Genomic DNA, 26,676 nt, shown 5'->3' with positions numbered 1-26,676 from the left:
GGTGCTGGACTCTTTTCAGTGGTGCTCAGCAACAGGACGAGGAGCAGTGGCCATAAACTAAAATACAGGAAGTTTCATTTCAACATGAGGAAGAACTTCCTTACATTGAGGGTGGCAGAGCACTGGAACAGGCTGCCCAGGGGGTCTGGAGACATTCAAAACACACCTGGATGCGTTCCTTTGTAACCTGCTCTAGATGGCACTGCCTTGGCAGGGGGTTGGACTAGGTGATCTCCAGAGGTCCCTTCCAAACCTAATGATTCTGTGACCTGTGGACCAACCCTCTGCTCAAAGTAGGAGCAACTTCAAAGTTACATCAGGTTTCTAAGGGCCTTCCAAGTCAAGTTCTGAAGTTTGGACTTCCTTTACAATTGGGATATTTATAGTTAGTGAAAACTGGATGAACAAATTCCTTTTCAGTAGTTGAATATAAACTGAGCTGTTTTACAGGAAATAAACAAGCTAGTTCAGTGGTGACTAAACCTTTTCTTCCTGTGATTCTTGGAAATGTATTTTGCTTTATGAAGAGATATCTTTATGAACCTCTTAAAACACTGAATTTCACCTAATTATTTTGCATAATATATCCTAGGAAGGAGGGGAAAAAAAAAAGTAAAATCAAAAATACACGTGAAAAATCTGAAGTTCAAGACACTTTCTCCCAAAACTGCCTGGATGAACACTCAAAGCTTGATTTGCAAGAGAAACATAGTTACAACATAATTTCTTCCATTAAACTTATTTCTAGTATCTAGAATAAGATTCTTACAGTGATACAATAGCAGACTGATATCGGATTCAAACCTTTTTTTCCCCTTTAAAAGTATGTCCAAAGTTATTTCAGAATATGTATAAAATATTCCTTCAAAAAACAAAATACTCAAAAACTGCAGAAAAGTTATAAACCTGACATTAAAATGGATTCATTGCTCATGTGTGACACAGCTACTAGAGTCATGCCAATTAGAGTCATTAAAACCTTTACACATTACTAAAATATACTATATTAATAACCACATACAATACAGACTACAAGAAAGTATAGTTAAGAAACATTTTAGAAAGCATACACTCACTGTATGTATCTCTGAGGGCTCTGAAAATTCCTGAGTTTCTGCACATAGATTTATGTGATAGAAAAGTCTATCCTTTTGAGACTAGAACACAATTCCAGCAGAAAGTTTTCAGTATTCCGTATTAAGAACATAAATGTTTTATTTGTAATCTGTAGACTAAACTGACAGCAATTTTACATCCAAGTCTAGCTACCTATTACTGTTAAGAAATTGAAATTTTTCCTATTCTAAACCTCAAAAAGGAAGAGGGGAAATGTTCATATTTCCAGGATAAAGAGAAAATATTTATCAAGGAGGCTAATATTTTTACAAATAAGTAATACTCATTCTGAATTAAGTCTTTAAAAGTCTAAGGTTAGTAGAGAAAAAAACACAGCGTGCTAAATTCATTATAGATATCAACTCTGTACACATGCACATGAAGTTATACATTCACAAAGAAGTTTTCTACATAATTTCTTATCAGATCAACTTTTTATGGAAACAGTTTAATTTCAAATTCATAAGTAGTGACATACCTGAAACAGCATTCATAAATAAGCCTGTATACAGCTGAAATCCTCTCCCCTGCCACTTTGTCTATTTTTTATACAACAGCTCTATAAAAATAACTACATAGGAAATGTAAATGTTTTAAATTAATAACATTAAATAAGAAAGGAACACTGACCAGTTAATGACATAGATTTCACAATGTGAAATGATCTGCTTCAGTCTGAAACCAAAGCCAAAATTACAGCACCAAGAAGAAAAGCAATCTTATTTTTAAAAGTGTCAAATTTGCAGAAGAGACAATCAATCAAATATCAAACCTACAAACTATTCTGAATAATTTCCTATTCATATTTCTAATTTGAAAATGCTGGCCCACTGTTTACCAGTTTCTTTCCTCTTTCCTCATACACTTGACCATAGAGACAACAATACCTGAATTCTCCTAAAGAGAGAACCTTTTTATAAGCTTATTGTCACAGGGACTAAAATGTGGAGGCTTCCCAACAGAGTTTTATTTATAGTATAAGAGAGGCAGATGGGACTTTGTAACTGCATTCTTATTGCATCATGTCAAAACATCCCTTGGAAAAATCACATTTAATTTTCAATTAAAAATATAAAAGAATCTTAGGGCTTGTATACATAGTATACAACACTCCAACTACACTGATTTAGTTACAGTAGTAACAGTCCCTTATATAGACACACTGAAACCAGTTTAAACCATTCATATAGCTGTTATGTTTAAACAGATAAATTACCAGATCAAACTAATGTAGCTGAAGTACAGCTTAATATTTAATTGCTCCCACATTAGGCACTTGCATTGCAAAAACAAATTATTTCAGTTACACTGTAGCAAGATTTCCAATAATGATAATCCCATAGGCAAGTTTCACTCTGTTCCCCAAAATCACCATATAAGCACACATATAAACTATCAAATGTTTGTGTTTAATTTCTAACCACAGGAGTAGCAAATCTAAAAGAACAGGAGTGTACAAGATATAATGCAATAAAAAAAATAAAATCTTACCTTTATTAGATTTGGATGACTTGTTCTTGTTAGGTTTAAAACAAGAGCCCCTTGATTTATCTTCTCTATCCTTAATAAATTTCTGCACATCATCCAATGATAGCTTTTGAAGGACAACTACAGGCTTAGCTCCTTTATTTAGATCTTCAACTAGCAGAGTCTTCTCTATTTTGTCCTTCTGTTCACCTTTAAACTCAGTTTTCCTTGACTCCTGAGTAACATTGCCATCTTTATCACGCTTGATTTTTGGAATGACAAAATGTTTCAATGCACCAGATCTTGCCCCCAACAAATAACTGGGAAACTCTGCTTTACTGTCATGTGCTTTATTAGTATCTACTTTACTCTTATTACCATCTGTCCTTCGTTCATCCTTGCTGTTGGGTGATTTAAAGCCAGGTTTATCAGGTCTTGATTTACTAGAATCTCCTTTACCTTCCTGTTTAATGCGAGGGCTGTCAGGTCTTGATTTGTGGTCCCCAGAAGAAAACCTTTCCCTTGATTCACCAGACTCATGTCTATGTTTCCTTTCAAATTTCTCAATTTTTGAACCATCAGATTTAATACCATGCTTAGAATCACGTTCATTTTTGTTTGAGGATCTCAAATATTCAGGCCTTCTAATCTTGGATGGATCTCCTCTGTATCTCTCTGACTCCTGCCTGTCCTCAGATCTTTGTTTAAGGGTATCATGGTCATGCCTCAGTGTATCAGAAACTGAACGTCCATCAGGCCTCTGTCTTGTTGGATCAGATCTACTTTCAGATTTTATCCTTGAAGGATCAGATTTCACATCTAGTTTATGCCTAGCTATTTCAATTTTCTTATCTGACAGTGATTTACTTGAGTCCCTCCTGTTATCATGTCTATGTTTAGGCATTTCGGGCCTGCCTTCACTCTTCTGTTTCAGTATTTCAGGCCTCTGCCTTATTTCCTGCTTGCCACTATTTTGTTTTCCCTCATTTTGTTTCATCTCCATTTGCCTGCTCTCATTTTGTTTTGATTCTGTCTGTCTATTTTCATTGTGTTTCACTTCCATTTGTCTGCTTTCACATTTAGCTTCTACCTGTTTCTCATTATGTTTACTTTCCAGCTGCCTGCTCACATTTTGCTGAAATTCCATTTGTCTGTTTTCATTTTGCTGGATATCCATCTTTTGACCCTCAAAGTCCAATGTTTTCCTAAAAATCTCAGGATTGTTTTCAGGATTAAATCTAAGAACTCCAACAGTGTCTTCTTGTGGAACACACACAAATCCATCATTACACTGCTTAATTTCTTCAGGTTTTTTGATGGTGTTCAAATCCTGAGTTACTGTTGCTTGAGAGTCTACTCTTCCTGCTTGCTGAAGATCAATACTAACCATCAACGCTGGCCTCGCCCCATTTCCTGCAGAACCTGTCTCCTGAGAAGCTGCTCTATTTCCTCCAGTAGCACCTCCAGCCTCCTGTGGTTTGTTTTCTTGTTTTCGCTTCTTCAGAGGCTTATCTACAAATTAGAAGAGAAAAATCACACATGCTATATATAGAAACAGTTAAATGTCCAAGCAAAAACATCCATTCCCTTCTACCCCCACCAATTAATCCTCCTCAGCATGTATGTGCACACACAACAAAACCCACTGAATTTAAAAGAAAGAATAGAACTTTTCTAATACTTTTAAATGTGTTCATACTATCATTTGTTGCCAGTCTACCACATGTGCCAATTAATCATTAAAAAAACACCCTCAAAGCATAAGAAATCCAAGTCCACAAATCAATTTACACATGAAGCAGGTTTTGAGGAATACTACTATAAAAGATTCTCTTTTGCAGATTCAGCCTGCTTCATTATACATGAACTAACCTAGGATCTGCAATGATTAAGATGGAAGTTCTCCCTATTTGATTCAGTGCATCAGCTGGACTTCACACATATTGTAGCCAGGGAACACGTGAACAATGAACAAAAATTATTTAAATAACTTCAACACCCCATGCTTCTCTTTGAAACAAGGAGTAAATAAAGAGTTGGAGTCTATACCATAACACACATGTGTTAGGTGAGGGGCCCCTACACACATAAAAGCTAGAGTATTTTCCCTTTGCAACCATAATGCTTTTCATGGATGAAATAAAAAGTTCGGTGATAATTTTATGTAGTGTCAAAAGCTTGACTCTGCAGTAATCCTTTCAGTTTACATTTAAAAAAAAATCATTAAGAGTAGAATACAGAAAAAAAAGTAAACCAACCACACACCCTGTAATTTGGTAGACTTCATAGAAATGAGAAGCACATGGAAATATCAAAAGAACTATGTTCTATTAGTTTAAAATACAACCTATTTACATTACCAACATGGTACTCTAAAATTAATTTCTGCCACGAAACTCAAAAGCCCTGCCTGCACTAATGCTTATATTCTCATGTCTCAAATATCATTCCATAATTTATCAAAAAAAATCCACAATTATTTTCTCTGTAATCAGGGAATATTTTTTTTAAGTCTAAGTAATGATCAAACACAGGTTGGAAATTCTGTTGTAGATCTACTGTCAAAACATCTAGACCACAAATGCAATTTAAGAAAAATAACTTATTTTGTAACTATATTTGTGGTGCCCTATCACCAGATGCAATGAGCCAGCTCTGTTTTGGGGAGCAGGGGAAGGGAGAAGGAAGAGGGAATTAAACTCTAACCAAAAAAAACCCCAACCTCTCAAGCTATAAACTGGAAATATAACATTTTACTTTTAATTTCTTTTATACTTGTAGAAGATTCTTATTCAGAAGAATTAAAACTCTGAAAGATCATCTCAAAAATGAACATTACAGCACACTAACAAGTAGCAACATGATCAATTTCAGTGATATGAACAGGTTTGTGGGGGATTTTCCCCCATCCTTTTCATTCTCAGGTCTATTTTTATATCCCTCCCTAAAACTCTAAAATTATGTACATTTAATGGTTGGGAGACAGTAAGGACAGATACAATAAACTCCATGCAGAAACTGATCACCTGCAAGTAAGGAACTTTTCAAAGTTCAACAAAAAACTGTAGGAATGCCTGCCAGCTTTATGGTAGACATGTTGATCAAAATAAATTTGCTAAATTGAAGGTGCAGCTTTTTTGCTTTTTCTTTACAACTGTTGGATTGATATGAAAGCTTATATAAACTTCCCTACACTACTTATTAAAATAAATGTATTTTTTGAAACCTTCATGCAGTGATAAAAATTCTTTTTCTCCCTGTGATGAAGAGATGTTTGACCTCACTGAGCTTCATGGCAGGTCATAGGAATGGCCATGAAGTAGAAGCTGCCAGATGGATAGATTTCAAATTTGATTTTTTTTTTTAACATATACATTAATATATGCAGATATACATAGATATCACTACCTTATCTCTCAATTAAAACTCTTTAAATTTTGAAACACAAATTGAGAAGCCTGTATTCTTAGGAAAAAGTCAGTCAGCTTTTTCATCTGAATCCAGAAATCTCAACCACACCAAAAAAGTACCGTAAAGCTCTGATGGTGGATCTAACAGTAGCCTTTAAGACATGACTGATACCAGTTATCTGCCATGTTCCTTTAACTGAGATTATCACCTGTAGCAGAAGGGAACACACATTCACATTTCCACAAGTGTGTTTCACTGTCCTGTGCATCATCTGAAGGCACTAGTGCTAGGTTTGCATTAACCTACTAGACTGAATATGTCAGCCAAGAGCCAAGCAAATGTTTCCTTCTGCTACCCCTACTACAGGAGCAAGGCAGATGGCCAGGAGCTGTGATGCCTTAAACTGCTGTAGCTGGATCAACCAAAACTCACCTTTCAGAACCCTCATGCTGAGGGCTCCAAGATAAAACAACCAAAACAATTCAGGTAGGACCAATTTTCTCTCTTGAACTTCTATAACTGACCAGGCTCAAAATGCTGCCCTTCATCATCATCCAAAACATGAAATTGTAAGTTGAGAATGCATAAATAATTGATTACATCATGACATGGCATATTCCCTCTAAATACAGAGCTCTCTTGATGCACCTTCTTCATTTCTCTTGACAAGTGGGTGCTGATCTTTTAGTAAGTTATAACCACAACCTGTTGACATCTGAGAAGAAAGGGATGCCTTCAAAGTTTTCTTTTCCCAAATGGTAAGGCAATTGCAGACAGTTACAGTTTTCTCACAGATTTTTCATATATTTCCAGTGCATCTTGATGGCGATCCTGAAAACTAGAATTGATCATTACATGCCTCTATAAGATTTCTGGATCTAGGTCAAAAAAGCTAACCCAAGGATATGAAAATATTAGGTTGAATGATGACATCAAAGGTAGGATGAGTACATATTACCACTATCTTCATCGAGCATAATGGAAAATTTCCACTGAATGAGCAGAAAAACTTTTTAGGTTGCCATCATAGCTGCAGAAATATGAAAGGTGAAAAACACCATCGGGCTTTGGGCTTCGAGGGCTTTTATCAAATCTTGAACTCACTTTGAACTATATGAGAATTAATAGAGTATCAGAAAAAATAAGAGTAATTAACCTCTAAACAGATGTCTTCAGTTCTTCTCTTTTACAAATTTGCATAAATCTGCCTTGTTAAGGCATGAGTAACAAGACCCCTTAGGGTCTTAATGAACAGATGATCTTAGCAACTTTTACAATATTCATTTAAATATACTTCATAACCTTCAAGGCATCAGTATCAAAACTTCATCCACTTTATTCCATAAATAGTATTTTTTTTTTTATTATCATGATCCAGGACTTTGCAAAAATATTACACTAATGTTTTTCTTTCAAGTCCTGCAGACCTAGGTTCAAAGCTTGCCACAAGTTCTGAACAGGTAGGCCCATAAGCTTTTGAGACCAATAAAGTGTGATCAGGATACTTTTCCTTCACTCTTTGTAACAGTTTTCTTAATAAAAGGAAGATGTAGTAAGCCACAGAAGAGCTTCCTGACTATATTGACTATATTAGAGAACAGGTATCCAAGTTTGTTTTTCTCAGATTCTTTCATTTTTAGAAACACTATTCACTCCTTCCCCCCCCCCCCCCAACATCCAAAATGTACCTACATTTCCTTGAACAAATTTATAACAGTTTGGAGTACAGTCTGATCCCAGTTATTCTCCTATGTATGCAATCTTTTGGCTGGGCCAATCTCTATGGATGTTCTCTTTACATTGCAACATGCTCACCAAAAGGCAGTGTCTTGGTACTTAAAACAATATCATAAGCTACCTTATTCTAAAAACTAGGAAAGATGTTCTGTAAAATTAAATGTGTCACTATAGTGCAAGAAACAAAATATTAAAAGAACCACAAGTTCAAAATGGAAAAAAAGGTTAGCTGGATTTCCAAGCAGTTGTGTCTCACCTGTCCTGTTATGAACAGTATTACTGGAGACTGGTTGTGGCCTTCATCTTTGGAAATATTTGTGTGTCAAAAAAATGAGTACCTTCAGATTTAGAAATCAATTACTGCAGAACCTTTGTGCAAAACCACATTGCACTGGAATTACCACAGATATCTTCAAATATATTTCTGCTGAAACTGCAAGCCAATTGTGATTTGAAGAACATCCATCCTGAAAACAGATATACTTGGAAGCTGAGCATCCAGCAGCTGGACAAGGGGAGTTGTATTAAAGAAGTATCTCCATTCTTCCATTTAATCTGAAATCTTTCCAAAGCAGCAACCAGAACACCACTAGTGCTGGAGTCTCCAATACTACTGCTTTCTTGCAAAGCCGATGACTGTCTTAGATCCCAAATTAAACAGATTAAACTCTTTCAACAAATGACTATTAACAGGATGATAGCTTAAAACTTCTAGAACTGATTGTCCTAGCAAATGGAAATGGGACTTTTGTAAATACCTGTAGAAAGTCAACAAGTCTAAATAATAAACATGGGCATAGTTGCTGAGCTTTGTTTTAGAAGAATCGTAAGACTCCACTCTATTAATACTGTTTGGTAGACTTTAAAATCCAGAGATTTCTGAATGATCTTGAATACACAACAGAAAAATTACCACTTCCCCATTTACACCTCCTAAGGGTTTCAGTTGGAGACTTCATATCCAAGATGGATAAACGTGAATGTACTCCTCTTCAGAACTGCAAAAAAGACTGATACTCTAACGCTGAATTCTAGATGAACCATTTTGATAACTCCAGTACAAACTTTCTTTTTTTACACACAACAATTAAGAGTTTATATTTTAAAGTTCTAACACTCTTCAGAGATTACTGGGACATGCCTCCACTCATTTGAAATACCACTTATTTACATTATTTAAATCAGCAATGAATAAGTTGATGCCAAATATACCAGTCCTAAGTAGTTATTACTTATTGTCAAACCTTCAGTTTTTGAACATCAGAGACAAAGTCAGCCAGAGGCCAATTACAAGCTTATCTATGTTTACTGACAACTGTTTTTATTTCATAGGTTTTTTTCACAGATCTCTCCAATGCTGTCCAAGCTCCCTGTCCCCCAACCGTGTTGTGTAGACTGCAAGAATCTGAACCAATAAATATAAACTGTATACAAGGAAGACTGCTGAGGTGAGTAGCTCGAGAGAAGATGCCTTCAACACCTGAGCAGGGGTAAGCTCAGCATCCAGGAGTCTCAATTCAGAGCAGCAAGAGCCACCAAGGGAGCCTCAAGTCCTCAACAGGACTTGCCCAGGAGCCAGCAGTTCAGCGGATGGGAGCAGCTGACTCACAGGGGGCAGTGCCAGGAGGAATGGCATCACCCTGACTGGTTAAATACCTGCCCCAGGGAGTGTGAGTGGTCAGGAGTGTGGTGATGTAGTTTGTGCTGGCAGGTGAGCAGGACGGTGAGAACTCGTTTATGACCAGGGCCTGGTCTGGGAGCTCTGCTATGGCTGCCCCAGCAGTGGCCAACGTAGGTACTCAGACAGAGCTGATGAGAGGGGAGGCTGCAGCGCAGAGCTCAGAGTGTAGAGAGTGCCTGCACTGGTCTTCTGAGGTGAGGGTGCACAATGGGCAGGGCTGCACCTGGTGCTCCCTGGTGGAGATCCTCCTGCAGCAGGTGGCTGAGCTGTGGGACACTGTCAATAGGCTAAAAGATGTCAGGCTGAGAGGAAGCTGGACTGCTTGCTCCAGGTCTAAAATGTGCAGGGGCCTCAAGCGTCCATCGTAGCTCATGGAGGAAAGAAGGAGGCTGTTAACCCAGGAAGCTGGGAACTAGTAACCAAAAAACACAACAAAACAAGGAGGAAGAGGTCATAGTATCATAGTATGGTTAGGGTTGGAAAGGACCTTTAGATCATCTAGTTCCAACCCTCCTGCCATGGGCAGGGACACCTCACGCTAAATCATATCACCCAAGGCCTCGTCCAACCTGGCCTTGAACACTGCCAGGGATGGAGCATTCACAACCTCCCTGGGCAACCCATTCCAGTGCCTCACCACCCTAACAGGAAAGAATTTCCTCCTTATATCCAATCTAAACTTCCTCCTAAATCTGATATCCCCACCCAGAACCCCTTTGCAGTTCTGCAGGGGGGTAACGAGGAAACATGAACAACCAGCTGATCATCAGTAAAGATCACTACTGGTGTGATGGGTCATAGTAACAGGGGACTCTACTTTGAAAGACAGAGACACCCATCCGTCGGCCTGACCCAGTCTCAAGGGAGGTGTGTTGCCTACCAGGGGCTCGGATCAAGGGATGCTGCAGACAGGCTGCCTGGTCTAGTAAGTCCCACTGACTATTACCCACTTCCAGTCATCCATGTGGGTGCTAGTGATATAGACAGCAGTAGCCCGGAGAACATAAAAGACTACAGAACCCTGGGAGAGGTGGTTAGGGGCTCTGGAGCTCAGATAGTCTTTTCATCAATTCTCCAGGATAAAGGGGAGGACCTTAAAAAGGCTAGGCAGATTTGGCAGGTTAATAAATGGTTAAAAGGGTGGTGTCATAGTCAGGGGTTTGGGTATCTAGAACATAGGACTCAATTTGGGAAGTCAGGTCTACTGGAGACTGGTGGAGCTGGTCTGACAATGAAGGGGAAGAGCGGTTTTGGTAGGAGGCTTGCCAGACTGGTCAAGGAGGCTTTAAACTAGATGTGTTGGGGGAGGGGAGCATCATTCCATCCCAGCACTCCCAGTCAGCTGCCAGCACCTACAATAAATGCTCGGAGCAATGTAGAGATATTCCAGCCGCTCCGGCCAATGAGATGGGTTCATTTGGAGCTCAGCTCAGATGCCTCTATACAAACGCCTGTAGTATGGGGAACAAACAAATGGAATTAGAGATGTGTGCATGTCTATGGGGTTATGATATAATAGGCATCACAGAAACATGGTGGGATGGCTCCTATGACTGGAGTGTTGGAATGGAAGGTTACAGGCTCTTTAGAAAAGAGAGGCCCGGCAGATGGGGAGGGGGAGTTGCTATTTATGTTAGGGATAGGCTGGAGAGTATGGAACTCTGTCTGGGGACAGGTAAGCAGTCAACACAATGTTTGTGGGTCAGGGTTAAAGGGAGAACAGTGATGGGAGACATTACTGTGGGAATATGTTACAGACCGCCTGATCAAGAGGACTCTGTGGATTAACTGCTCTGTAGACAAATAGGAACAGCCTCATGCTCGCAGTCCCTTGTCCTTATGGTCCTCATGTCCTTCAACCAACCTGATATCTGTTGGAGGGACAGTCCAGCCTGGCACAAGCAATCCAGGAGGTTTCTCGATTGTGTGGAAGACAACTTCCTTCTTCAGGAAACCTGCTTAGTAAGGTTCTATGGGATATAGCCCTAGAGAGCAGGGGGGCACAGGATTGTTGGTTGATATTCAGGGATCACATGCTACAAGCTCAGGAGTGTTGCATCCCAACTGGAAGGAAATGCGGCAGGAGAGCCAGAAGACCTCCTTGGATGGATAAGGAGCTCCTGAGGAAACTTAGAGGGAAAAAAGAGGCTTATAAATGGTGGAAGCAAGGACAGGCTGCCTGGGAAGAATACAGGGATGTTGTCCGGGAAGCTAGGGAACTGGTTAGGAAAGCTAAGGCCCAGTTAGAATTAAACTTGGCTAGGGATGTGAAAGATAACAGGAATGGATTCTATAGGTACATTGCGAATAAAAAACAGACTAGAGACAACAGGGGCCCTCTCTGGAAGCTATCATGAGAACTGGTGACCCTGGATTTGGAGAAGGCTGAGGTTCTTAATGACTTCTTTCCCTCAGTCTTCACTGGCAAATGCTTTGACCACACCACCCAAGTCTCGGAAGGCAGACACGGGGACTGTGAGAATGAAGACCTTAGGAACACAACAAGGTGGTTGGTGACAGCCAGCATGGCTACACTAAGGGGAAATCCTGCCTGACCAATTTGGTCGCCTTCTAGGATGGGGCTACAGAACTGATGGACAGGGGTAGAGCAGTTGATCCATTACATGTGATGGAGCCTTGCTTTCCTGGAGATAACTGAACACCTGCCTGTGATGGGAAGTGGTGAGTGAATTCCTCATGTTGCTTTGCTTGTGTGTGTGGCTTCTGCTTTATCTATTAAAATGTCTTTTTCTCAACCCATGAGTTTTCTCACTTTTATCCTTCCAATTTCCTCTCCAATCCCACTAGGGGGGAGTGACTGAGCAACTGTGTGGGGCTTAAGTTGCTGGCTGGAATTTCATCACAACAGTCCTTTCTGTTGTCCAACATGGGGCTCAAAAGGTTCAAGATAATGACAGGTTTGATTGGAATGTGACAATTGAATTTACAGCTGTTATTGCTGTTTAACTGTTAATTGACAGGCTCCTGTGATTGCCATAGGGCTTGCTTGCCTTATTGTAAATCAGAGTCTAGTGCTCATTAATGGCTGCTTTTTGTTTTTGCTGTTTGCTGCAGTGCTTATCATCTTAGACTGCTGTGCCTGGGAACATTTTGATAACAGCAGTGGCCATGTGTCTGGGCTAGCAGATGGCCAGGGAATCACTGCTGTTTCTGTGCTGTTGTACTAGACAGGCTGGAACTCCAGTGTGAACACAAGTTGAAGGGACTGTGAAACATGTTCTTGTTTCACTGTACTTTATGGTAATGACTTGTAATACAATAGACTCATTGATCATGAAACTGATCTGGCTTGCATTCCCAGTGTGGTCACCACCTCTATACTTTGGGAGGAATATAATAGAAGTGTTTAGCAATTACACATCTCTTTTCCCCTCCTCGGGTGGTCAACCTGTGAAGGAGACATCCCCCCCTTCCTCCCCTCACTCACAGATGAATTATTATTATTGGTGGTAGCAGTAGTGGGTTTGTGTTATACTTTAGTTACTGGACTGTTCTTATCTCAACCCATGGGAGTTACGTTCTTTCGATTCTCCTCCCCATCCCTGGAGGAAGGGGGGGAGTGAGCGAGTGGCTGTGTGGCTCTGGGTTGCCACCTGGGCTTAAACCATGACACCTGTGAATGAGTCCACATGGCAGAAGGACACCCTGAAGCATCTGTGGCTCATAGATAAGGCTCTGCTAGGAGCATGTACACCCCTAAGGAACTGTAGTCTGTGGGTAAGTCCAAGCCAAAGCAGGGGCAAGGGGAGGAGTTCATTTCAGTGTTAAACCCTATGGTCTGATCCAAAGAGGGTGGAGATTGTAATGGAAATACCTTTCAATTGTTGCAACCTGTGATTTGAGTTGTAAGTTATGAGAATTAGTTCAGCAGGAACCACCTGAACTAATGGAGGACAAGCCTTACAAGAAGCAATGCAAGTGCACCAGTAACCTGACCTGAGCTGGCTCTGGTGCCCAGTAACTCCGCACAACATACCACCTCTCCTGCCCTGAATGACCACCATAACAGATGGAGTCCAGAGACATGGACTAAATGAACTAAATGGACATTATGTTGACATCTGTGGACGTTTTGTCAAAGATCATAAAATAGAGTCAGTTTGGGTTGGAAGGGACCTTCAAACTCATCTAGTCCAATCCCCCCCTGCAATGAGCAGGGATATCTTCAACTAGATCAGGTTGTCCAGAACCACATCCAGCCTGGCCTTGAATGTCTCCAGGGATGGCACATCTACCACCTCTCTGGGCAACCTGTGCCAGTATTTCACCGCCCTCACTGTAAAAAATTTCTTCCTCACATCCAGCCTGAATGTCCCCTTTTTTAGCTTAAAACCATCTCCCCTCATCCTATTGCAACAGGGCCTGCTAAGAATTCTCTCCCCATCCTTCTTACAGGCCCCTTTTCCAAACTGAAAGGACGCAATAAGGTCTCCTCAAACCTTCTCCAGGCTGAGCAACCCCAACTCTCTCAGCCTTTCCTCATAGGAGAGGTGTTACATCCCTCTGATCATTTTTGTGGCCCTCCTCTGGATCCTCTTCAACAGGTCCATCTTTCCTGTACTGAGGACTCCAGAACTGGATGCAGTACTCCAGGTGGGGTCTCACCAGAGTGCAGTAGAGGGGCAGAATCACCTCCCTTGACTTGCTGGCCATGCTCCTTTGGATGCAGCCCAAGATACGATAGGCCTTCTGGGTTGCAAACACACATTGCCAGCTCATGTCCAGTCTTTCATGCACCAGTATCCCCAAGTCCTTCTCCTCTGGGGTACTCTCAATCCCTTCATCCCCCAGGCTGTATTGATACCAGGGGTTGCACTGATCCAGATGCAGGACCCTGCACTTGGCCCCACTGATCCTCATGAGGTTCACATGGTCCCACTTCTCAAGCTTGTCCAAGTCCCTCTGGATGGCATCCCATCCCCTGGGTGTGTCAACTGCACCACTCATCTTCGTGTCATCTGCAGACTTGCTGATGATGCACACAGTCCCACTATGTCATTAATTATGATATTAAAGAGCACTGGTCCCAATACGGACTCCTGAGTGTTTTCACTCAATATTTCATTCTTTAAGAAAATATAAAGTACTTTTTCCTAGATAGATGAAAACATTGCAACACTTCATTGGAATTTCTCTAGATAGAAGAAGAATTTCTTCCCCTTAATTTTCTTAAAACACATGTGAACACAAGACAAAAAAAACCTCTCATCTATAGGACTGGACATTGCAAACCTGCTTTTTCTTGGGAAAGCTATATGAGGTACCAGTTTCATCCATTACACCATTACAAAACATTACAAAATGCAGACCAAATGAATGTTTGTATACACAAAATACACCATACCTGATTATCTCATTGTCCTACTACATAGAGCCACAATCATTTATATTTTACACTGTCTCGTTTCATCTTCTGGTATTAGTGACTGTAATCTTCTGCAAGATTGCTATACAAATGACTACACTTACATTCGTATCTCCATTTTTAAGTAAATTAAACATCTTTTTTTTTTAAATGAATGGTAATATACTGGGTATAATTACACATTCTGTCATTTCATTCATGGTCTACATAAAACTAGATGTAAACAAACAATTTTTAATAGTGTTCTTCTGTTAGTCTCCTCTTTGGGGGATTTTCATGGGGAGACTGGTAATGGGGAGAAAGGGAGAAGAGCTGGATAAGAACTTATCTTTTAAGAGAAAAAGTTTACTTACCTATAACTGTAGTTTCAAGTTTTGCTCCAGCAGATTAACACTCTTGGGATGTGTGTGTCTGCCACTATGGGCTTGGAGTTAAATAAAAAAAGAAGGGCCCACAGCAGACATCCAAATGCCCCCTAACTGATACAATTATCGGAAATAGTTATTACAGCTTCACTTCTTCCTAATTCAAAGAACCTACAGTAAGATTCCAAAGTGGGTAAAATGTATCCTCAGAGGTAAACTATACAGTGGGGAAAAAAACACCACAGAAATTACTAGGTTTGTCTCATTTAAAAAAAAAAAAAAGCTTCTAATGCTTTTAAGTTAAAGCAAACAAACAAACAAAAAACCACACCACCACCAAACCAAAACAAGAAAACTAAAAAAAATTGCCTAATAGTAAAACAGTTACTGATTAATGAATTCCTGACTCTTCTCGCAAACTCTAGAGAACAGTGCCTTTTACAAGTAAAAGTAGAACTCAGTCTGTTAACACAGCTGCATTATATAAGTGTCTTTAAAGTAGCCTAAAATCTACTATGTATGGAAAAGCTCAAATTAAAATTGAGCAAATCTGAACAAAATAAAAAACTAAAGCAATGTGAAAAAGAGTCTCTGAAAAAAAGATGGGTTGCTTTCTGTTTTTTCAAGTAATTTTCAAGGTTATATTTCCTTTTCCCCATTCTAAAAGACTCAATGCTCCTTTTAATATTAGTATCTTTAATATTTTTTATTTGTAGTATTTGGGGTTTTTAGGAAAGCATGACATATCTTGAGGTAGAAACCTTGAACCTGAAAATTAATTCAGTACATCTAAATCTTGACAAACAAGAACTTAATGTAATGTTCTGAGAAAGGTTTAGACTGAAAATGACTGACTAGCTTTGAACTACTTGACTACAAACAAAAATAACCCATTTGTATCTGAACAGTGGCAAAGCAGGAGTTAATGAAAAGAACTGAGGTTACCAACATGCAATTTCTCCATCAACACTCCCCACACCCCACCCCACCCCAAGGAAGAAAATATTTCTGATAAGAGCAAAAATTCCTGTGCCATAATTTTCTAAAACTCCACAGGATTTCCTGTACTTTCTCAGAGTAGTCAAATTCAGAATGTGAACTAAGCACAGCCCCAGTTAAGTGAAAAAAATAGGTTCAGAATATGGACCTCTGCTTGTTTCAAAAGCATTCAAGAGCACCAGGTAATACGGGAAATGTGACTACTGACAGTGATTAGAAGAAAGCGTGCGTGAAGCTTCATTATTTCTAATTCTTTACAAAGGTATCCTGATGTACCTAAGCAGAGGATAATTCACTTGTTCTCAACTGTTGTGGGAAAAGATAATTCCTTTCTGTATTAAACCTTCTGAATCACTTTTTTTCAACTCAAATAATCTGAGTCTTGATAAACAATAGCTTGATCTACCTGTTATATATTACACATCCTTTCAAAAGAGAAGATGTGATCTATTATTGACTGATAACTTGTATTTGATGAGGATATAGAGGCCATCATGAGGGAGGTAATGGGAAATGAAAACCTGAGGCCTGTCATGTTCCATGGACTTATTTGTTTGTTCTGAAGCTTTTAAACATAATAGATGCATTAGAATGTAACTTTTGATGCCAAGCGCCTTGATCTCCAAAATCTCCAATTATTCCTTTCATTAACAGATACAGACAAATTAATTGCAAAATTAATCAATACAGAGAGACTTCCTTGATGGAAAAAGTAGGAATAGATTGACTCTTGTCCTTCCACACAGAGGACAAGGACGAAAACAGCTTTTTCCAATTTTTTACCTCTCTATCATGATGAAAACACCATATAATACACTTAATCCAAGATCCAAATAGACCAAAGGACAGAATTATAAAAACAGAGCTCTGAAAAGAGCTCAGATATGGAGGCAAAAGTTCTTTGCTATATAAATCTCTCCTTATGCATATCTGATAAACATTAGGTCAAATCTGCCAGATTTTGCATTAGTAATTTTTGCACTAAGAATTCCTTTTTCAGAAAGCAAAAGTGTGACAATCAGGTTCCAGAAAGATATGCTGCTTTTCAAAGAAGGTAGCACTTTTGCAAAACCCTGTGTTCTACCTCTGAAATGGAGACTGCCTCCTACTTTGAGAAACTTTGTTTGGTGGAAGCTAAATATTTTAACATTTTAATTAGAATTAGGAATTACTGAAAGTACTATAATTTCCAAAGGATTCTAATCTACATGTCCCACATGTACCAAACATTCTAAAAGAACCTAAATGTTGAACAAAAAAACTCCAAAAAAGCAAAAAACCTCAGCATTGCCATAGACAAGTGCAGTAGTTGTATAAGAACATCCCCAAAAAACATTTCTGCCTCTCCTTTAGAATAAACAAGTTTCACCACACTAATGGTTCCCATTAATGGTTTCCCTCAGAAAGAACATGTCACATGTCATACCTAACAAAAGCCTTACTGTTAAAAAAAAAGCATCTGAAAACCTCTGATGAAGCATAGTACTTTGGAGATTTTATGTCTATAAAAAAAAAAAAACAAAAAAAACCCCAAACAAACAAAACCCAAAACAAAACAAACAAAAAACAAACAAAAAAAAAAACACAACAAAAAAGGATAGAAGTGGCCACTTCTATCAGAACTTGTGAATACAATTCTACTCAAAATAATTTATGGAAGACAACAATGCATGCCTACACAGAAAGTGTAGTGTGACTGTAATATGTATTCCCAAGCCTACAAAAGCAGCAAAGGTTTTCCTAGATTTTGGCATGCGCTAGCATCTAGAGTAAGGTCTCTAGATGGATGCTTGCTATGTACAGTATCAGCTAGCACTATACATTTCTGTTCTAATTAGACTGAGTACAGGCTACAGTCATGCTATTTTCTTGACATAATGTGAACTGAAGTTACAGTGTACATACTAAAATGCATAAATGCCAGGCTTTTGCATAAATACAGTAAGCAACTTCACAAAAAATAATGACAAATTTAGGAGTTACTGGATATATTTCTAACAGACATATTCCCATAGGAATAATAGAGGAAGCTTCCACCAAACCAAATTGCTATAACTAGAACAATCCTGGAGTATATCAAATTGTAGACACAGTAGAAACTTACAAGCAACAGCAAAAGCATTACCAAAAAATAAGAATCCTATTTCTCCAAGGTAACAACTTTTCAGGAAACATGTCTCAAAACTACTAAAAATCCTTCTACTCAATACTATTCATTCATGGCTGAAAGCTCAGCAGCCAAAGTGAGAAGAGCTGCTGTCTAGCATAGGGGCAACTTATCACCAGTGAATAAATGGTGATCATTTGTCCCAATATAAGGCAGCAATTCTTGCACCTGATCCATAGCAATTGGAGGAACTCAGGAAGAACTGAGACCTGGCAGAGGATGCAGGCAGAAGGGAAGCATAAGGTTAGAATCCTTATTTGGTAAGATGGTTATTGAGCAGTAGTGAAGGGGAGAGATCACATTCCATAAAAATCACTCCTTTCCCCAAAGGAAACAAATCGGAGTCTGCCCTTGGCTATGTAACTATGGCAAACAAACTTCACAACTAATATTCAACATCTCCAGAACAAAAGAGAATGAGTGTTTTAGTCTAACTGTTTGAAGACTGCTGTGCACCATCAAAAATACATTGCATTTTTTGAGATGCTTTGCAACTAAAATATGCTGGAGAATCTACTCAAAGTGTGGGGATGTAAAAGTAGCATTTTAAGCAGGAGGAGACAAACCACAAGCTCTCCATAAATAAATTTTAAATTAGAAGAGATGTAAGCAAAGTAACAAATTCCACCACTTCATTAAATCAAAATTAAAGGCAGTAGAGATCTCTTTTGAGATGAGCACCCATTTTCCCAGTATATTCACAGTGTCTTCTAACAAAACTTGATTTAGTTACGAAATAAGAAATATCTAAAAAAGTAATCCTTTTAGTAATTGCAACAAGAATATTTACACACAAACAAAACAAACTCACTCTCTCACACACATTCCCTCCAGGCATCTTTAAGGGGGGGGTGTGTGTGCAATAAAAATGCTTGAACTTGTGCTCTCTGCTGGTTAAAGACCCAAACTGTATGTAAATTCAGTTGCCTCTGCACAAGTATGTCCAACATCAACTATTTTCACCTATGAACTTCCAAATATGTGCTGCTTTTCATTCTACAAGATTTTTCTTGGAGAATGATCTAATAAATTAGCATTATACTTTTTTTTTTCTCTTAAGTTAAACAGTGCAGAGTAAGCTTCTGAAAAATACTTATGTTAACCTATCACTATCTACTTTATAAACCATATCTCATCTTCAAAATTTACATGTGGGTTTTGTATCCACTTTCAATATTTCTGAAGAAAAAAGAAAGACTAGAAAAATAATAGGATAAAAAACAGAGAAAGAAAATCAAAGAAGATAAATTCAATGAAAATCAGTTTAGACAACCACTACAGCTACTGAAGTGAAGAACAAATACTTCAGAGGCTCATTTGGTTCTGTGCTAGCCCATATGGGTATATGTTAGTTCTCTAAAGCCTGTCATGCCTACATAATAATGAATATCCAGTTGAACAAACAATGAAGACAATATAGTAGAATATATTATGTAATCATTACAATGCCTTTAAAAAAACAGATGTGATTTGAGTCTAACACCTCCTTCATATTGGATTCAAATTGGGTTATGAATAGAAATGGTATAAAAGTGTTTTCCTGTATTTTCTTAAATTATGCAGCATAGAATTAATTAATAATTCAACTACCAAAATGTATTACAAATTTTTACTTATGGTACTGCTAGGATTTTAGAAACTATAATGTCAATTGTACTTCATTCAGTCTCATGGTTCAAAAAAATGTAGCTTAAAAAGAATTTTGAAGCAGAACTTCACTTTCCAGCCATTAAGATCCCAAATAAAGAATACCAGATATTTAAAAAATAACAAAAAAAAAAATGCATGCAAGAGAGATTACAGTTCACTGTTGGAGGGGAATGGAGATGAATGGCACAGAACCACCTACACTGAGTAAACAAAACTGAACTATGTGACAATGCCAGGAAGGTTTTTTTATATCTATGGGGATTATATGCATATATATATTTATAAAATATATATAGTGTATACACACACACAATCCTTTTACCTTTATCTTGTACTTCTTTTGAAAATCGCTCCCTTTCAATAGCTGATTCGCGTTCTATTCGCTCAATTTCAGCCAATGCATCCAACTCTACTTCATCATATGACGTTACAGTTCCTTGTTGAGAAACATGTTGCTGTGTCTGTACCACAGGAGTTTGAGGTTGGTTTGCAGCAACTGAAGCGTTCTGTTGTAAAACAGGCACTTGTTGCGCCTGAAGGAATGCTGTCTGTTCATGCTGTGGCAAACACTGAGCATCATTTAGTGGGCGGTTAATATCCTGTGGAGTAACGGGTGTTTTAGAAGTCTGTCCTGGGTACTGCACATTAAAAGGAATATCACCCTCTGACACACAGCTGTTTTCCAAACCAGAAAGCATATCATCCTGTTGGTCCATATCCGAAGATCTTACACGAGAGAGTCTTAATGTAAGCTTAGTGGAGTCCTTGGAAGGAGAACTAATAATATCATACATTGCAGCTTTTTCAGTCTGGTCTTTTTCATCCTTGCCTAACTTCATTTTCTTTTGTTTCTTTTGCTTTCTTTCTGGAGAATCTAACAATATGTCTGGGGGAACATCTCTAGGTGATGAATAAGGTTGAGGCTGAGATTGTTGGATTAAATGTTGTCTTGGTCCTAGAATAATAATTCAGAAAAACTGAACAGTTATGTTGTTTCATGTTTATATATAAACACACTAAATATAACCTACATAATTTTAATATGTATATGTACATATATCTGTGTTCACAAAAGGTCTAAGTGAGATTGGTAGGAAGCACATCATTCCTAGATCAAGATGTAATCCAGATAGTTGCAGTGTATTTCCTAGGAATTCTAGCCATTCACTGAAGGTAGAGAAGGGATCATTTCAAAGAAAATGGAACAAAAACCCAACCACCAAAAAAGAATAAATAAAAGAAGTACCTGCAGGTTCAGAGTATCAACTATAAGAAAACAGTCAATGAAAGCAAGTTTATTACAGAAAAAGGAAATCTCAAAAAGATTATTAATAAAGATTCAATGATAACGACTTAATGATCAGTATATAGGCATTAACCATTTCAGCCACACAACTTTTTTTTCTTTATTTTATTTTAAGCAAGCTCATTCCAACCTCCTCCACTCATTGCTATCTAAAAAACACTAATTGTCTCTAAACCACTTTTCTATCATTCCCTGCCTTATCTTCCCTCTTTTTTTATTTTTAAATGTAGGAATTTTTACTTGTACATTAATCCATTTCAGGCTTTGTGTATATCGAGAGAAATTTTTAAAACATTCTCCAGTTATTCACATGAAATTTTTTTGTTCCTCAAATTAAACCAGCTCCCCATAACTGTTAGCCCAGAAAAAGCTTCTAAAAAAAGAAATGCTTTTCAACCTGTCCCAATTATAATTTTAAGCTATAACTTCTGGCTTAAAAAGAAACATTGTTGTGAGAGGAAAAAAAAAAAAAAAGCCTATTGGCTGGACCAATAAGGCCAGCCTCTTCTTGTTAAATAAAGAAAACATTTATCTGATCCCATTCATCCACTGGGGAATACTGATCTTCAGAAAGCAGTGACTGAGATTATTATTAGTCATTCTGGTTTAGGTCATCATAGGTCGATACTTCTAACAACACTCAAAAACTAATTGGAATATAAGTCCCCATGTGCTTCATTCAAGATACACAGCTAAACAAGAAAGTAGCTTTATTTTGAAGCTTAATTTTCTATCATATTTTCAGAAAGATCAAGAATCATTAAGCAATGTACTAACTTGTAGATGAAAATAAGAATGGATACCTCTAGCAAAGCTTCAATTCACATGAAAGATGTGCCTTTACTGATGACTTCTTTGCACAGACCGCTATACTTATTTTCTCTCCCTGGTATATTCTGTAAGAAGTCCTATAAACTCTGTATGTAGAGCAACATATAAAATGAGCATATATTGCCATTTTTTGACCATCAGCAACAACTCCATATTATGCCAATAAAATCCACAATGTTGGGAAGCCCTGTTTTGACTCATCCTCATTCTCAAGACATTTTCACTACTCCATTTTTCCCCTCAAATTACACACCACAGTCAATCATTAGTACTGAAGACACGGCTACACCCTAGGAAGATCTCTCACTTGCCTTCCACCAGACATGCCTATTCTTCTCATGCCCCCTCCACACACACACTTCTAATTACTGTCTCTTTTGACAATAATTTATGAGACTATCTCAGTGTAATGTATAGCAGAAACTGCTAGCTACTAATTTAAAGGCAATGACTACTACTTACTGAAAATACAAGCTGCATTTTTATTTCTACAAATATTAGAGGCAGTTCAAAATTTTCAGAGATCTTACTGACATCTTACTCTTGAATTCTCTCTTAAATGAATATTTCTGAAGTTGCAACAATGGACCATTTACCATTTTTCAGTTACACTTCAAATAGGACATAGATTTGATTCTCCCTTGTCCTAAACTTTTAAGTAAATATGACAAGACTGTTATATTCATTTAGTATTTCTCATGCTGAAAAAAAAGAAAAATCCCACTGCACCAACAGATAAGGTGGTTTTTTTATCTTTGGGTAGACTTGTGGAAGTCAGAAGGATTGCAGTGCATTCAATCAAACATACTTGGAATCCAGTAAATGAAAAAACAATAGTTTTCCTCTTCTAGGCAGGTATTTGAAAGTAACTTCCTCCTGAAGGAAATTCCTGAAAGGTGTTGACAGTAAGGCCTATAAGCTGCATTTTAAGAGTACATGTTCTGGCAATAACTTCACATATTTCTGAGATGTCTAATGATGGCTAAGCCTCTGGCAACAAAGGAGCTTACAAACTAAAATACCTATATATTGAGGTGAAAAGAAATTGAAAAAGAAAAAGCATTCTCCAACACTTCCATTCTACCACAAACACTAACAGATTTGAACAGGTACACATTGAACATGTACCATATTCTGTTGGATACTTACACTTCAGACAAAACATCACCCATTACAGAGAGAGTTGTGCCTATTAATGTTGAAGTCATTCTGAAATATTTCCTATGGGAGAAGGCTTGAGCCATTATATGTCTGAGAACAAAGCTCTTACAGGACTTGCTGATAACAGAATAAACATTTTTATGGATCATACATTTGTATGGATCATACACTGACCTTTGGGACTGAATCAAATTTCAGAATGTTCTTTTAGAACAGAGATATATGTAGGCAGATACTGAGTCTAAATCTATGGCCATGTAGTAATTGATGAAAAAATAACTGACTTTCTGTAGTATCAGTAAAAGAACTTTCTCCAAACTCCTTCTATACGGCAGGAATACGTAAAATTTGAGATAAAACCAGATTCTCCACTGATTCGGGAAGGTCATTGTATCATTGCTGAACAGGAAATACTGATGGCTATAAAGACAGAATAGAATCATAGAATAGTTAAGGTTGGAAAGGACCTTAAGATCATCTAGTTCCAACCCCCCTGCCATGGGCAGGGACACCTCCCCCTAAACCATATCACCCAAGGCTTCGTCCAACATGGCCTTGAACACCACCAGGGATGGAGCATTCACAACCTCCCTGGGCTACCCATTCCAGTGCCTCACCACCCTAACAGGAAATAATTTCTTCCTTATATCCAATCTAAACTTCCCCTGTGTATGTTTTAACCCATTACCCCTTGTCCTGTCACTACAGTCCCCAACGAAGAGTCCCTCCCCAGCATCCCTATAGGCCCCCTTCAGACACTGGAAGGATGCTATGAGGTCTCCATGCAGCCTTCTCTTCTCCAGGCTGAACAGCCCCAACTTCCTCAGCCTGTCTTCATACGGGAGGTGCTCCAGTCCCCTGATCATCCTCGTGGCCCTCCTCTGGACTTGTTCCAACAGTTCCATTTCTTTTTTATATTGAGGACACCAGAACTGCCCACAATACTCCAAGTGGGGTCTCACAAGAGCAGAGTAGAGGGGCAGGATCATGTCCTTCGACCTGCTGGTCATGCTCCTTTTGAGGCAGCCCTGGATACGGTTGGCTTTCTGGGCTGCGAGCAGACACTGCCTGCTCATGTTCATTTTCTCATCGACCAACACCCCCAAGTCCTTCTCCACAGGGCTGCTCTGAATCTCTTCTCTGCCCAACCTGTAGCTGTGCCTGGGATTGCTCTGACCCAAGTGTAGGACCTTGCACTTGGCATGGTTAAACTTCATAAGGTTGGCATCAGCCCACCTTACAAGCGTGTCGAGGTCCCTCTGGATGGCATTCCTTCCCTCCAGCGTATCAACTGAACCACACAGCTTGGTGTCATCGGCAAACGTGCTGAGGGCACACTCAATCCCACTGTCCATGTCACCGACAAAGACCTTGAACAAGACTGGTCCCAGCACTGATCCCTGAGGGACACCACTCGTTACTGGTCTCCAGCCGGACATTGAGCCATTGACCACAACTCTTTGCATGCGGCCATCCAGCTGCATAATGCCAAACATATCTGCAAAGCAGGTAACTTCATAGAAAATAAGGTCTCTACAGAGAACACCATCAACACTACCTCCATCGTTTTTCAGTAACAGTCATTCTGACCAGCCATGAAAATCCCAGGACCAGTTCTCTGTACAAATTGGTTTATCCTACTGATTCCTAGTGGTAGATGGCACTAAGTATGGAAGAAGTTTTATCTACTACAAATCTTGCAAACACTTCTCTTTCCTGTGACTCTTAACTGATTTATCTTTTATAATGTGAGCAATTATAACATGCATTACACTGACAGTAACTTAGCCTTCTTAAAAATGCAATTTCAAAAACACTTCTTGTTTTTTTACCATGGAATAGCATCACTTGCTCAGTGACTTGGGTAGTAAACAAACAAGCTTCTGTCCAGGTGATTGCACACATCACTGACATCTAAATCTTACAGTTTCTGTTTCTACACTTTCTAGTTATCCTACAATACTCTGCACAGAGCTATAAGAGAAACCCTTACCCTCTCAGGTATGTTTACAGAATAGGTATGAGGTCCTGGGTATGGTAGACAAAGTACATGATAAGATAGAAGTGGAAGAAGCTATGCAAGTAGTCTCGCCAAAGTCAGGTCAACCAATCTCTTGCAAAAATAACTGCATTAAGACTAGTGTTGAGAAGAAACAATGGCAAGTTATGGTCATCAGTGATTCCCTCCTGAGGGAACAGAAGCACCCATTTGCAGACCACACCATCTTTTTTCAGAGAAGTTTCCTGCCTCCCTAGGGTCTGAATCAGGGATGACTGACAAACTTAGTACAGCCTTTAGACTATTACCTACTCCTGCTCTTTCATGTGGGTACTAATGATACTGCAACAAAAAGTCTAAAATCAATCAAAATATTTAAGGGCCCTGGAAAGAATGCTAAAAAGTTCAAGAGCACAGGTAGCATTTTCCTCAATCCTCCCATTAATGGGAAGAAACTTCAGAAGAAACTGATGAGCTGAAGACATCAATACCTGTCTCCAGGACTAGTGCCTCTGCCAAAACTTTGGGGTTTATGACCATGAAAGAGTCTTCTAAACACAAGGTATACTGGGTCCTGAGGGGATCCACCTGTCCCAATGGGGGAAACACCACTTTGCTTATAAGCTGGCAAGACTGACTGAGAGGGCTTTAAATTAGAAACAATGGGAGGAGGGATAACATCAGGAGAGCTGAAGGTAAACCACGGGTTGGCATGGCATCCTCTGAGAATGGCAATGCTAGTGTGAACATTTATGCTGCTCCTAAGAGCACATTTGAAATGCTTGTACACCAACACAAGCAGTATGAGAAACAAACAGGATGAACTAGAAGCCTTAATCTGTTCCTAGAGTTATGATGCCATTGGTATTAGGGAGATGTGGTGAAATGAGTCTGACAACTGGAGTGCTGGGACAGAGGGCCAAAAGGCTGTTTAGGAGGGATAGCAGGGCAGGAGAGGTGGAGGTTGTTGCACTGTATATAAGAGAGAGAGGTTTGACTGCATAGCCCTTACAGTTAGGGATGATGTGGTTGAGAGCCTGTGGGTGAGGATTAGAGGGATGGAAAACAAAGGAGACATCACAGTGGGTGTCTACTATCAATCTCCCAGCCAGGATGGCAGCACTAATGAGTTGTGCTACAGGCAATTTAGGAAAAATAAACTAGATCAGTAGCCTTTGTCCCTATGGAAGTTTTCAAATTCCCATACATCAGCTGGGAATACCATACTGCTCTGATGGGCAAGTTTGGGCAATCACTGAAGTTTGTAGAAGAGAACTTTTTGTCACAAGAACTCAGGGAGTGAACTAGGAAAGATGCTCTCCTAGACTTGTTCTTTGTGAATACAGGAGAACTCATGGGAGATGTGATGGCAGGTGGCTGTCTTGGCCACAGTGAACACA

At 38.9% G+C, this 26,676-nt stretch overlaps 1 protein-coding gene across 2 annotated transcripts in view; it reads right to left on the bottom strand.

Moving 5' to 3' along the window:
- Positions 1-1,278: 1,278 nt before the first annotated feature.
- Positions 1,279-26,676, bottom strand: part of LOC130605159 (nipped-B-like protein) — a 48,154-nt gene continuing 22,756 nt past the window's right edge. Inside the window, exons 8-9 of one of the 2 annotated variants that reach the window (XM_057420424.1) lie at positions 20,302-20,934; positions 1,279-4,095 (exon numbers count right to left, since the gene is read on the bottom strand). In XM_057420424.1, coding sequence (XP_057276407.1) covers positions 2,420-4,095; positions 20,302-20,934 — 2,309 coding nt within the window. In that variant the 3' untranslated portion in view covers positions 1,279-2,419. The remainder of the gene's footprint in view (positions 4,096-20,301; positions 20,935-26,676) is intronic. The other variant, XM_057420425.1, reaches the window with a different exon arrangement.

The sequence above is a fragment of the Pezoporus wallicus genome, unplaced genomic scaffold (assembly GCF_028554395.1).
Source record: "Pezoporus wallicus isolate ANWC-B61680 ecotype Strahan unplaced genomic scaffold, APGP_CSIRO_Pwel_v1 contig_11361, whole genome shotgun sequence".
Lineage (NCBI taxonomy): Eukaryota > Metazoa > Chordata > Aves > Psittaciformes > Psittacidae > Pezoporus > Pezoporus wallicus.
Note: the sequence above shows the minus strand (reverse complement) of the source record. Positions and strands in the feature narration are given on the sequence as shown.